Below are 14,980 nucleotides of genomic sequence, written 5' to 3' on the forward strand. Positions count from 1 at the left end.
ACTTTCTAGATTCGATAACTTCTAATTCGGAAGGTTAGCTAATTACGTTATAACATTCCATCAACTCTCAAGATTCTGTAGATTATCACGACTTAAACTTGGCATCACGTGCTACACCATAGATTCACAAGACTCCTAATGGTTACAAGAAGCCGATGTAATGCACATATATCTTGCGAAATGAGGATTAAGTCTGCTTAATTTTTCCTTTGCTCCCTAAGGAATACGATAAATGCTTATCGGCAATCTCCTCTAGTCTATTGACTAGCCGTTCATTTGGTGTACGAGGTCCTGTGTTCGATTTCCGGTGAAATAGCATATTAAATGCATTACTGTGATTTCGATTCCATCTGAAACCGTAGATCCACATCTCATGTAGCTCGATGGTGAAAAAAGACACTCAAGTTTATGAAAAAAAAAAAAAAAAACAAGTAAACCAACAATTTAGATAATCCATATATATAAAAATGAAAGTGACTATGTGGCCTCATACCTCGGCCGATCTCGATCAAACTTTCAACAGATATGAGGTACGAGTATGTTATAGTTTTCATTATTTCACTTTGACGGTGCACTTTAGGAGAGGGGAGGGGTAGATATATAAAAATGATCAAAAATGATCTATATTAGTGCCAAATCTACAGTTTCCGTGGTCGCTGAGATGGACAATGATACTTCCAATGCCGTTTAAATCCAAATTCAGCCCCATAACTTGGGGGATGTGAGAGAGGGAGATACATAAAAATAATCGAAAATGACCGATATGTGTCGAATACATAGTTTTCGAAATTACTGAGACGAACCGTAAGACTTTCGATGTCATTTAAATCCAAATTCACCTTATTGTGTCAAAAATGAAACTGTTTTTCCCGTGCGAAGAACTGGTATTCTGCTAGTGCAAAATATTGGAAACATAAAACATTCTTTAATCTGATTTATAGTACATTATGTTGTTTCAGCAGAGTGACTATGGGACACGTGCATCTACAGCTTAAAGTGGGATCCGGAGCACATGAACTTCCTCCGGGAATCGAACCCGGCTCTTCCACGCCAAAGGTGCGCAATCTATCCACATAGCCTAAAGAAAACTCGAAATGAAATGAAATGAAATATTTCAGTTTAACGTCTTACGATAACGCCCTTTTAGGCTAAGGGAGACAGATGATGAAAGCAAGTAAATGCTAATGGAAGAATTGGTGGAATGATGAACTGGAAAGAAACGGGAGTATTCCGAGAAAACCAACGACCACGAGGTTGTCAACCACAAACTTACTTGGCCGGGAATTGAACCAGCGACCTCACGCACCAGAGGTAAGCACTCTACCACTGATCCAATGTGCCCTAAACAGAACTTAAGTCTGACTAAGAAAACTAGTCGAAGAAAATTCTAGCTCACTGGCTTTCTGTACCCTTGAATTCTTCCAACAACTGATGCAAAAATCGCTTTCTTGTCGTCGGAAAACGATAAGTTTACTCTGTTTTAGTGATAGTTGTTCAGCAAACTCGCTTGAATTCTAAATTAGTTGTCCCTAAAGCACATGTAAATGATGTTTTCCAGAAGTTGCAATACAATTAATTTACCGCCTTGTACGAGAAGGCAGTACATTCAACCCATTCAACATAAATTTTCATGAACACATTTACCCCTTCAACCCACAACCTGAACAAATTTTTCCCTAATCCACTTCTTAATGACTTATCTCAGTGGAGCCGCTCATTGCATGATGAATTCAAGTACGTTTTCTTGTAATTTTAGACATATTTCGTATTATGGATCTTCACGTGACACTCCTTTCGGTTTTTAAAAGATTCATATTCAGATATTGGAAATAACTATTGTAATGTTATAAAAGTTAACTTTTGCGCAAGGGCGCCCATGTTGTGGTTTTCGAGGGGGGCAAATATAAGCGACATTTCAAATATAGTTTCAAATTTTGCTGTAACTATTCTAAAAATTCAATTCAGTTTTCGATATTCCGAAGTACAATTTCTTCTAGGGGGCGAGCGCCCGGCCTTTCCCCCCTAATGGGCGCCCTTGCTTTTGCGTATATATAAACAAAGATACACACTTTTCGACCGTTATTCTGACAGTTTGGTAATTGTACTCTGAACGCCACAGTCTAAATCATTTCCGTGAGATTTTTCTCTTACGTGGAAATCGATAGGAATTCAGACGTATTGAAAAGATTAAATCAAAAGAAATTAGTTATTAATACCATTTCTGACACATTTGATACATCTTTTCAGTTATTGATGATTATTTTCGATACTCATTGAGCACCGGGTAAGGCAAATGAGAAACGTAAGCCAAAGTAACTTTCTTATTATTAGTACAGTTCATGAAACGGCTATTGAACCATATGCTACACGTTTGAGCGGCTGATCTGTGGTCAAAGAATGGGTTCCCAAATGTATTTTATATGTTTATTACACTTGAATTCGAAAATGATCGTATTAGTGTCGAATCTATAGTTTTTGGACTCTAGGAAGGACACTGATACTTTCAATGGCCGTTGAAATCCAAATTCAGCCCCGCAACTTGGGGGAGGCGGAGAGGGATATATATACAAAAATGATCGAAAGTGATCAATACTAATGTCGAGTCCACAATTTTCGGGGCCACTTAGATGAACAGCAACATTTTTGATGCCATTAAATCCAAATTCAGTTCCGCAACTTCGGGCAGAGGTAAGAGGGATATATATATATGTATGTATATATATATATATATATATATATATATATATATATATATATATATATATATATATATATATATATATATATATATGTATATATCGGGTGTTTCAAAACAACACCGACAATGTTTGGGAGGTGATTCCTGACACCAAAATAAGACAAAATGTATAGACAACCTGGGTGCACAAATGCTTCCTTTCGGAGTTATAGGCTGCCGAAAACATGAAAAAATGAACTTTAAAGGTCCATACCTCCGAAACTATGAGACCTACCGTTGTCGGGTCAAGACTTCTTTTTGAAACTAGTATGTCCCCCATCCAAATATCCATGTTTCAGAATCCTAAGGTCCTCGCGTAACTATTTTTATAGAGGGAGTTAGGCTATGAGCACATAATCTGAAGTACTCACCAACTACCTCTATAAAAGTTGTTGCGGAAGAATTGCAGGATTCTAAAACTTTGATATTTGGATAGGATACGTACTGGTTCCTAAGTGAAGTTTTGACCCGACTACGGTAAATCCTATAGTTTTGGAGCTATGGACCTTTTAAAGTTCATTTTTTCACAATTTGGGAGCCTGTAACTCCTAAAGGAAGCATTTGTGCACCCAGGTTGGTCTATACTTTTTGTCTTATCTTGGCGTCAGGAATCACCTCCCAAACGTTGTCGGTGTTGTTTTGAAACACCCTGTATATATATCAATGCCATTTAAGTCCAAAATCAGTCCTCCAATTGTAATCCTAAGTGGTGATGGTGATATATAATAATAATAATTAAAAATGACCGATATTAGTGTCGAATTCGTAGTTTTTGGGATCCCTAAGTTGATTGGTAACAGTTTTGATGCCCTTTATGTCCAAAATCAAACTATTCTCCCCATGCGAAGAACGCGTATTCTGCTAGTATACCTATACATAACGTGTTTTACTTAATAAGAGAGTTGGGAAATTTGAGTGGCATTTGGTGTAAATTCTGCAACATATTTTCTCCTTTAAGTTAAAAGAATACAATAAAATAGTTTTTTGTAAAATAATAATAATAATAATAATAATAATAATAATAATAATAATAATAATAATAATAATAATAATAATAATAATAATAATAATAATAAACTTCTTGCTGTGGAGGTTCAATTTCACTTGCTTTCACCGTTTCCTCCTTAAGATTCATAGTTCGTAAAATTCCACCGTATTGTCAGCATAGGGTACATGAGGAATATTTATAGAAAATTTCGAAGTTCTTTATCTAGTGGTTGTCGGAGATCTGAAAATCGCCGAAAATCCTTCAAGAACCACTTTCTACCCTTTACGTATCGTATTTCGTAAAACCCTGTAGTAACGGCATAAGGAAATTGTTTCTACAAAAGTTCAAAGTTCTAGACCAAAGAGTTTCAGAATTCCATAGAATGAAAGGAAAAGCAAGTCCCCTTTCGTTCCTCAGAAGTTGCATTTCACAAAATCCCATGTTACATATATATACAATGTGAGGTATAAGGAAAGTATTATTTATACACAATTTCAAGGTAGTTGCATTATATAATTTATACAAAATACTACATTTCCGTTAATAGATTCGGTAATTCAGTGAAGAGGGATTACTAAGACAGGCAACGAATTAAATATTTTCGCTATATTTTCTTAAAAAAAAAAAAGACCAGTGACAAGAGTTTTTTATCTACACCAAATTAAATTATACTGTAACGCGTTAGAGACAACTGCAGTAAAGCAGGCTAACTAATTACAAAAAAGAAAATATATGTCATCAGCAGAAATGAAAATACGCCCTCTGCTTCTGTACGGCCTTTGGTTAATAACTTCGGAAAGAATAGACCAACTTAAGTGCACTATTAATTAATGTGGAGAAAATCTAGTTGTCCGTACAGAACGGAACACTGAAACATTTCAATTTCATCAATTCATTTCTAAAGTTATGAATCTAAAAATATATGTGATGAATATGTGTTCACGTTCGATAGTGAGTGTATGCACATAAGATATTAACTTAGTCCCTTAAACTATGATGTTTCTTTGGTAAGAGTGCACTTTGAGCAGAGCAAGTGATTTTGTCACAGGATGTGGCATTGTTCATATAAGGCAAGGTAGAGATAAGTAGGGTAGGGTCGGGTTAGGTTAGAGTTAGGGAAGGTTGGACTCATATTGTTAAAAAAAAGAGTACAATTCCTCGTATTGCTATTTATTGTGAATGAGTTCCTAGGAATGTTCTGCTCAAATTGCACTCTTATCGTTTCTTTATCTGCATTTCAATGCCAATAATAAAAATAAGAAAAACTTACCTGCTGTCAGAAATGTCATGTTATTATATATTTAATTACTGCTTGATCCACGTACGTAAAACACTGTCACATTTGCAATTAATTAACCATAAATTTTGTTAACACTTTGCGAATAAGTTTTGTTTAGTTTCATGTCACACTAAACGCGTTAGGATATCTGAGAGAGAAAACTGAAATTCACATTACACAAAGAAATAAAGTTCCGTTTGTTTTGAACATGTTTATCACTTTTTCTAGATTTTCTTTCTGAAACTTTGGTGTCGTCGTTTATTCTATGTACGTTTAGTTCGATTCTTTTTAACGACAGTTAAGTCGTAAATTTACTTTTATAAGAATATATAATATAACTTGTTTTTTCTCTTTTTCACTATGCAAATTTTATAATTCCATATGCAGTGCGGTTGAAAGTTCAACAGATATACTGATCAAGAATTGCTGCGGTCCGGTCCTAAGCTACTTGTCCAGTTGGAAGAACTGCGACTTTCCCGAAGTAGTTCGGTACGGCACGGTATGACAAAAACACACACATATATATATATATATATACATATATGCTAAGCCAGGTTCGTAAACATTGAAAGCAGGGGCTTGGAAGACGCGAAGTGCGGGGAGGGGTGAGCGCGGCACACAGGGTCTTTGTAATGTTCACCGTGGAAAACTGTGTTCTCTCTCTTCCAGCTGAGTTTGGCGGGTGGCCGCGAAAGAAGGATACACATAACTATGCTTTCCCATAATGCGCAGATGCGAGGGCAGATCCGCTTGGCGAAAAACGATAACAGCCGGAAATATCCGAAACACAGAGATTCGGATCGAAGAAGTGGCAAGCTGAATAATAACGAAAAAAAAAAAAAAAAAAAAGGTTTGCGAAAAATAAGAAGGGGATCTTTCTGTCAATGAACCAGAATCGCATCACAGAGTTGGAAAAAAGGAAAAAAGAAGAAAACCTGATTAATCTACGGATGAAAATGATAGCTCTCTTTTCTTTGGTTTCGTTTTTATCATTTCAAATTTAAACAAAGAAAGAATAGGGTCATGGTATTGTGAATTAGTGAAATAATACTGCATTTATTTTTTCTGTCTATGAACCTTTCAATCTATTAATTTGTATAGATTTTTTTTAGGTGTTCTCGGAATAAAAATGAAATGGAATGAAATAGGAATAATGAAAGGTCTGTGGAAGTTGATTTTAGGTATGCCGTATATACACGTACATTCCACAGCTGGTTGATAAAATATTTATCTTTCTCGTGAAAATATATTTGTTAAATTTATTCTGCTGACTTGTAGATACTTTTCCTAACTTGTTACAACCGGATTTTCTTTCGTCTTCAACCAAAAATTAAAAAGAAAATACTTGTTTTCGTTTTCTATTCTTTCTTTCTTTTGTTCCTTGAATTTTCCTCTCTTTTAACTTTTCTTGTTTTCACTTTTCTTCCTCTTTCCTTTTTCTTCTTTGTCTTTCTTTCTTTTTCATTTCATTTTCCGTCTTTCTACTTTTCTTTATTTTCCTTTTCTTTTTGCTTCTTTCTTCTTATTTCCTGTTCTTTCTTTCTTTTCTTTTCTTTCTTCTTTTCTTTTTTCATTATTCCTTGTTTTCTTTCTTTTCCTTTTCCTTCTGCCTCCGTTCTCTTCTTTATTTTCCTTTCCCTTCTTTCTTCTCCTCTCCTTTTCTTTCCTTTTCTTTTTCTTCGTGCTTTTCTTTCATTTATATTTATATAGATCAAACTGATAGATGGTTAATATTGGTGGCTTTCCTTGATATCTTTTAAATCAGTTACTTTCGACTGTCCGATATATATATATATATATATATATAATGGTACAGGGTCCGGAAAATCCCGTTTTATGAATTCCGTACCATCAGAACTTTTGAACCGTAAGTGTATCACACAGGGAAGGCCTGTTTATGTAGATATTTTTTTTCTTTTTTGGATCAAAACCACGAGGATTGAGGGCAACATTCGTCTTAACGATTGGTAGAAACACAGGATGATGATGATTTTTTTCAAAAACGAAATTTGAAAACTCCTGCATAGCGTATAGATGTGGTATTGTTTGTGGACAAATATGAATGTCAATTCGTAAGATCTGCCTGGAAATGTATCGTTTACGAAACAGTAACGACAGATTAACACCAAGTGCTTACTTCCCACGGCCATGATAATAGCATGAAGTAGAAAGAATCCATTTTCCGACATTACGGCGTAATATAGCAAACGTAGACGATACCAGACGGTTGCAACATAGGTAATTGACTACAAACAATTTTACGGATAGGCCGTTACAAACAAATTTGAAAGGCAATTTTTAAAAATTTTCATATAATTTAGCCTCAAATTGTATTTGGATCCCCCCCCAGAAACGCTTTAGACCCCTCCCGAAATAAATTCCTGCGTACGTCCCTGGTGAGGCTCCCTATTAATCCGACATGGCTCCGTGTGACTTTTGGTTATTTTCTTAACTTCGACTTTGGTGCACCGATTTTGATAATTCTTTTTTTTTTTAAAAAAAAAAAAAAAGAAAAATAATCTAACAAAGGTCTTTTTTAGGTATACCATGAAACTCTTCAATAACTAAGTATGCTCATTATTAATTTTGTGCATGATCACATATAAATTCGAGAAAAGTGCACCAATGTAGATATTTCTTCCTTTGATTGCAAGAAGTCGCGAAGTGTTTCACCTCCTCGGTTGAAGCGAGACAACGGCCTCCGAAGTGCTCCTGCAAGTGCGGGAATAGGAGAAAGTCGCATGGAGCAAGGTCCAGTCTGTAAGGCGGATGGTCGATGATGCCTCAGCGAAACTGCTTCAACAGCATGGTGAACATAAATGCGAATCTCTGACATCATTCTGCGACATCCTGACGAGACATTAGAGCCTCTTCGTAAACGTCTACTAACTGCTGGTGAATTTCAGCTGCGGTTAAATGTTTTGCCCACAGAAATCGAATAACTAAGCGGACTTCTTCGTGAGACCACTTTTCCAAACCGGTCGACACCATTTGTTGCACAGTTGCGAACTCCATGTAATAAAATTACCGCACATACCTGATTCCTCTATAGCAGGCAAAACTCTAGAAATTTCAGCGTTGTAATTTTAGTTTCTGATTCTTCCTCTTATCTTAACTGATTTCATAGTATGCATGTTCACGCATAATTTGATCATAGATGAACTGATTTTAATTATTATTTTTCTGTTTCAAGGAATATACTTATTCGTAGATCCCAATCAATTTTTTATCAGGATCTGATTATAATCTTTGGAATTAGGGCATAAAAGTCCTCAACAGATGATGGTGTTAATATTATGTGTATATTCACTGGCCACGCATACTTCGTAGGTTGACCCACTTCATAGGAAGCTAATGTCCTACCTTATGTTTAAGTATCTAACTAAACCACCGAGACAACGAAAAAGTAGAAAAATCAAACAAACTTTAAAAAATAATAACCGACTTCCAAAATGCATTAAAAACCAGAAGATAGACCTTTTTTCTAAAAAAATAAATAAATAAATAAATAAATAAATAAATAAAAGAAACAATATTAAGAACCTTCAATAAAAAGCTTTAAAAAACTAAAACTAAAAATAAAGCGTTTAGAAAACAGAAAATAGTGATAAAGCGTTTAAAAACAGAAAAAATATAAAGCTTTTAAAAATCATAAAATAATAATGATAAAATGTCTGAAAAGCAGAAAATAATGATAATGTGTTTAAAAAACGGAAAATAATAGTGTTTAAAAGCAGAAAATAATAATGATAACGCTTTTGAAAAGTAGAAAATAATAATAATAAATTGTTTAAAACACAGAAGATAATAATGACAAAGCGTTTAAAAGCAGGAAATAATTCATTACTATTATCTATAAAAAATGAAGATTTTTGTGCTAAGACAAACGAATTAATGAATCTTAAATTTATCATCGAAATTAATTTTATATTAGGTATTAATTTGTTTGGCTTGGCACAGACTTCAAGTGTTTTCGTAGGTTAGGTTAGGTTAAGTTCGGTTAGGTTAGTGCTTTTCAAACGCTTTATCATTATTATTTTCTGCTTTTTAAACACTTTATCATTATTTTCTGCTTTTTAAGAGCTTTATCATTATTATTTTATGGTTTTTAAGCGCTTTTATTATTCTTAGTGTTAAAAAGATAAGTTTGAGCTGTACATTATTTTGTCCTGGATAAAGTTTTGTCCTGAGTAATTTTGGTAGGCTAGGTAGAATAGAATAGAATAATTTATTAGCCATTAGACAACATAGCTACAATAAACTCCGACAAGAATAGTAGAATTACTAATTGACAGTTAATAACTAATTAAAATTATTACGAAGTAACAGTTAAATTAGTATGCTTAACTAATATAATTGCAATTTATACCTCACGTGTACATTAATGGCATTACCACACAGCAATAAGCAAAGGCTAATTATTACCATTATTATAGGTTTTCAGTCCATTATTACATCTCTGAAACTTAGGATGAAGTTCCATAGTAGCAGTAACAATAGCAATAGTAGTGATAGTTTAGGTAAAGCAGGGGCGGATCCAGGACCGATTTCTGGGGGGGGGCGGTGGGTTGTCATACTGCTACTTTTAAGGGCTCCAAACTTTGGGATGGGTTTTATTTATGTATATAAAATAAGAAAGTTTCCTCTTCTGGGGGGGGGGCGATCGCCCCGATCGCCCCCCTCTGGATCCGCCCCTGAGGTAAAGATATGTTCAGTTGCGTACTACTACCATGTTTTAATTCCTTCAAGGAGATATTCCATCTTCGGAACTTTACTCTATAGATTTTGCCAGTAAACATCTACGTTTTATAAATTACAAATACATTCCTTATGTTCAGTAATAAGTAAATTAACAATTACTTTCGTGTAAATATTCCTTCAAACTGGTTCCTTATGGCATGGTTTTGGACTAATAGCTTTCCAAAGTAAGCCACACGAAGTTGCTTTTCGGTCTTGCAGATAGAAGATATAAGACAATGTTTCATTACCCGTTAAACCACTCCGCAATCTTTTTTTGTTATAGCAGAAGTTGTGACCAAGCTCCATACGATCACAAAAAAAAGAAAAAAGAGAGAGAGAGAGAGTTGAATGAAATAGCTTTAACTTGTTGCAGGCTGTGAGCTATACGGTAGAGGATTAAAATAATCAATAAAAGTAGAAGCTTAGTTTCAAAAAAAAAAAAAAAAAAAAAAAAAAAAAAAAAAGGAAATCAGAAAGGCACGAGAAAATCCAAAAGGCAAGATGTTACACACCACAAATTCACATTCCACTGGATCGGATCCAGGGACACTTCGCAGCTTGAGGCATCGTTCTATCGCTGAATCTCGTTCTCCAAATCATTATAGGTTCTCAGTGTGTGGATAAACATTCTACAGGTTAAAATTTTAATCTCGTAACCTTTCCTTTGGTTATGTCAGACATTTCTGTGACGTTTTTATAATATCGAGTAGCAAAAGATATATATATATACTTTTCCCCTGCCTTTTTCTTGTAATAAAAATAATGTTTTTAAATAAAGGTAACTTTATTTACCTCCATGTTAAAGTCAATATCAGGTGAATACTTTTCTGTAGCACCTTCGTGGTTAAGTAGCAATATCATATGTACACTACAGGAAGGAATTTGGTTACTATAGCAGGATAGTTTCTCAATAATATTTAGTAGTAAATTTCTACCTCTTCCGGTTTTTAGTAGTGTTCAAGATAAACCATATATAGCATATAGATCATATTGAGTGAACAACATAATATGCTTGAGGGTATATTCTAATGTGTAGTTTTCGAGAAAAGAGAAAAAGTGTTGTGGTAGAGAAACACCGTGTGCTGTGGGTTTTCTCGGGATTCTCTCGTTTCTTCCCACATTCTTCATTCCACCATTTCCTTCATTTTTCATCATCACCATCTCCCTTAGACTAGTCGGCATAACTGTTGGGCGTACAACTTGAAGATTTCATTTGAAGAAAAAAGTATGGTAATGATGAATGGATGATGTGAAATGACAAAAGTGGGAAGTAATGGGAGAATCCAGAAAAAGACCAACACACACACATTTTTTGTCCATCATAAAGCTCAATTGGCGGTAGCTGGCATCGAACCAGATACTGCGTATATTAACATCCCAAACTATATATATATATAGTTTAGGAGACGTAGAGAAAAAATTGATGCAAACAATAATATTAATGTAGAGTTTTGATCAAAAATACGATTCTTTCATTATTTTGGCCGTGTTTAACATTCCTTATTTAATAGACACTATGTATATGAGATGTGAACGTAAAATCATGCTGAGATGTAAATGGCATGTTCTGAAATGACGATGAGATGAGTGTTGATTCTTTTCAACGATACCGTGTAATAAATAATAAGGATAATGACTCTGAAATACACGCTTATAAAATTTCAACTCATATAACACCTTTGATACGAAATTTCAATAAAAAAATATAAGGGAAACATTATATATGTATGTACTATATACTTAGCAGTTATGGGACATAATGCAGTTGAACAATTTTCCGAAATTGTTCCCATATTTTCGCATATTATTACGTACTTGGGTTTAAGTTCTTTCAAACTTATAAATTCTTTGTTCTTCGCACGCATGGGCACATGAAATTCTCTTCCCCATAGGCACGGAACCAGTATTATGTTATCTCAATTCATTATTATAGCTAATAACGCAGTGAATTTAAACTAAGCGTCGTCAATATAGGGTTACGTAATAAACCAAGGTGCTGGGGTTGGGTCGCTTGTTTTTCGTATCATCATATATAACGTGTTGCAACTACTTCTTCTTCCGTTGGAAACTGGGAATATTAATAAAGAATGTACAATTTCAGAATGGAATGCCGTAACGTAACGGCTTTCTCAGCTGTCGTTTATAGTTAGCCGTTATCCCGGCTTCGTTTCGTTATATACATTAACTCATAATTCCTCGCTTTAGTCTTTTGGGAAGCTGGGAAGCGAGGGTGAAAGGGGGATCAGTACCAGAGTTGTCTACCCACATGGGAAACACCCAGTTAGATCTTTATATCTGCCTCTATCCCTCAGAGCGTTTTCTCACTGCACTCCCTTTTATCATATTGATTTCCAGGTGTACCTCCCAAGAATTCTCGACCTCCATTTACTGACGGACTGGATAATTTATATACGTCAGAGTGTTGATGCAAAGTCTGAGGCAACGTTTCTATTAATAGTTTTTTAGAAACAGAAAAGAGAAAACTTACAATTGTAAAATTAGATCGTTAATTAATTTCAAATTAACTCTAAAGACTCGATTTTTTACAATTCCATTAAGTTTTAATTTCTTTTTCAACGCGTAGGCTGCAATATACAGGATCTAGTAATCATATACATAACTATAGAGGTGCCAGGAGGGCCAAGTTGCTATTAGAATTCCGTTGCATCATAGTAAGGTCAGGCCCGTATCCACGGGGTGTCTAGGAGGACCGCCCCCTAAATTTTTGCTGCCCCCTCTAAAATGTTCACGGTAACCTTGCAAATGAACTATTTTATGGTTGGATTGGACCCCCCTAACTTCTACCGGACCCCCTACAGTTTTGGGCTGGCTACAGGCCTCGGTAAGGCTCTTTCAATTGTCAGAACTAAGAGACGATGCCTCTCCTAGTAAAATATCATACACTGAGGGGGAAAATCCGTTATCTGGACAGCGGTATATTGTGTAAATATACGGAATCCATACGTTTATTACGGAAATCTGCACATAGCATACGTTATTCATATGCTACATAAGTACTGCCTTTTTTCCTGCTTAGATGTTACATCATGTCATTGCAGGATGTCTAACCTCTTAGAGTTCTCCGTATATTACATACGTATACCTATGTCCATACGTCAGCTATATGTTATTACTGTATATACATCCATCTGTATGTGAGATCCTGACTGCCTGTATGCAGTTATTTCTTACGTACGGAAATACGTATAGATAGAACACTTATACAGAAAGCATTAATAAACATACGTTTTCAGTTGTATATTTGCTGCAGAATGTTACAGAGTCTTCATCCCGGCGAAATTAAAATACCGCTAATTTTACAGTAATTATGTGATACCTTCAAATAGATAATAGATAATCGAAATATGGAACAAGAGCGCCCTAGACAATATTATTTTACATGAGAAACCGTTATCACGACTCACTTATCTGCTTTCGATTTCGAGCCATTTTGAAAATCGGCATTTATTTTCGCGTTTCTAAACAGCTGAAACCGGAAAGCCGCTAGGTGACTTGTGATAACGGTACCTCACGGAAAATAATATTGTCTAGGGCGCTCTTGTTCCATATTTCAATTATCCTTTATCTATTTGAAGATATCACATAATTACTGTAAAATTAGCGGTATTTTAATTTCGCCGGGATGAAGACTCTTAAGTCCAAAAGCTTCAGAATTTACGCATGTAACCTACGCTTTTACGTACGTCATATAGGGTTTTTTCTCTCTGTGTATAGTTACGCCACTCTCTACTCTTTAAACAAGCATAGGAAACAGAAATAAGTTTTTCACTAAGAATACTACCTCAGGTATTTAACACGGGACCACTCGCCTATAAAATATGCCTCTCTCATATATTTTTTCTGGACTCTACTTCGTATTATCCCCATTTTCTTCTTGAGTTTATCTCTGTATTTGAAAAATGAAGTTTTTACTGAACCACTGAGCCAAATTATTAAGCTAGGAACCTGGACGGTACAAAAGGATTTGCAACATAAAATACTACTAAGGAAATTCGACGTGTAGGGGATGAGAAACTAGCATTTCAGTTACTGTAATAAGTTGCCCGATATTTCGAAATCGCTTAAGAATAAACACTTGATTTTTAGTATTTTGGACTTTTCGTTTAAAATAATTAAACATGTTTCAGAGTTTCTTGATATTCGACCTAGAAGGCAAGGAAAAGTGTGGGACTGGGGTTCACTAAGGTACCCATATGTCGGAATTTCTTAGATTCAGCGCAATGACTTATTAAAACAAAGCTGACCAGAACACTAAGTATATATTAATAAAAAAAGAATAAATATTAATATATTTATGTATAATAAATTATATATTAATATATAAATAAATATTATTACTATACGTATATGTCATACTTTGGTTAGTGTTTTTCATTAAGGTTTGTGTAAAGGGACAAGTTTTGCCGATAGATGTCACTACAGTCTTCCTATCTCTCCCATATATTATTTACCTTTAATGAAAATTTACAATTTCTCTTACAAATGTCAACCTAGAGAGTTCAAATTTTTAGAGAAGGAACTTCATAACCTATCAAAGGGAACAATCCGTGCCGATTTTTTATTTAGAATTTTCTTCGTTGTTGAAACAGTTACATTGTTATAGATTTGGATATCCATTTGAACAATCAAGCCATTTCAACAATGAGGAAAATTCTAAATAAAAAATCGGCACGGACTATTGCCTTTGATAGATTATGAAGTTCCTTTTCTAAAAATGTGAAGTCTGTAAGTTGAAATTTGTAAGAGAAATCGTGAATTTTAATGAAAGATAAAAAATACATGGGAGAGATAGGAAGACTGTAGTGCCATCTATCGGCAAAACTTTGCATTTAAACCAACCTTAATACACATAGAATATCTCCAAAGCCAAGATGAACAATATATATATCTTATAAGCGAAATTAAATTTTTTAGTTAAGACTTTTCAGTTAAAAGAAGTGAGTTTCGTTTCACAGTGCAAAACTGTGGTAGACTTCCAAACAACAAAATTCAATACGCAGGCTTCAAGTAGTATATTTATAAAATAAAATTAAATCTTTCAGTTTTACGCCCCAAGGTTATGTACACACATGTCCAAAATTATTGTCGCATATGCATATATATAGACATGCGACAATAATTTTGGACATGAGTGTACATCTGGGACTACTAGTTGAAATAGATCAATAAGATCAAATATAGAACCTGTTTTTCGACAGCTGAATCCATTCAGAAA

The 14,980-nt window shown here is 34.6% G+C and overlaps 1 protein-coding gene across 2 annotated transcripts in view; it reads right to left on the reverse strand.

Moving 5' to 3' along the window:
* The window catches only part of LOC145671283 (dipeptidase 1-like), a 357,577-nt gene extending 351,886 nt beyond the window's left edge, over positions 1–5,691 (reverse strand). For both annotated transcript variants that reach the window (XM_081740234.1, XM_081740243.1), the window contains exon 1: positions 4,996–5,691. In XM_081740234.1, the coding sequence (XP_081596360.1) occupies positions 4,996–5,014 (19 nt within the window). In that variant the 5' untranslated portion in view covers positions 5,015–5,691. The remainder of the gene's footprint in view (positions 1–4,995) is intronic.
* Positions 5,692–14,980: the final 9,289 nt, after the last annotated feature.

Source organism: Thermobia domestica, chromosome 2, assembly GCF_964235325.1.
Source record: "Thermobia domestica chromosome 2, izTheDome1.hap1.1, whole genome shotgun sequence".
Classification (NCBI taxonomy): domain Eukaryota; kingdom Metazoa; phylum Arthropoda; class Insecta; order Zygentoma; family Lepismatidae; genus Thermobia; species Thermobia domestica.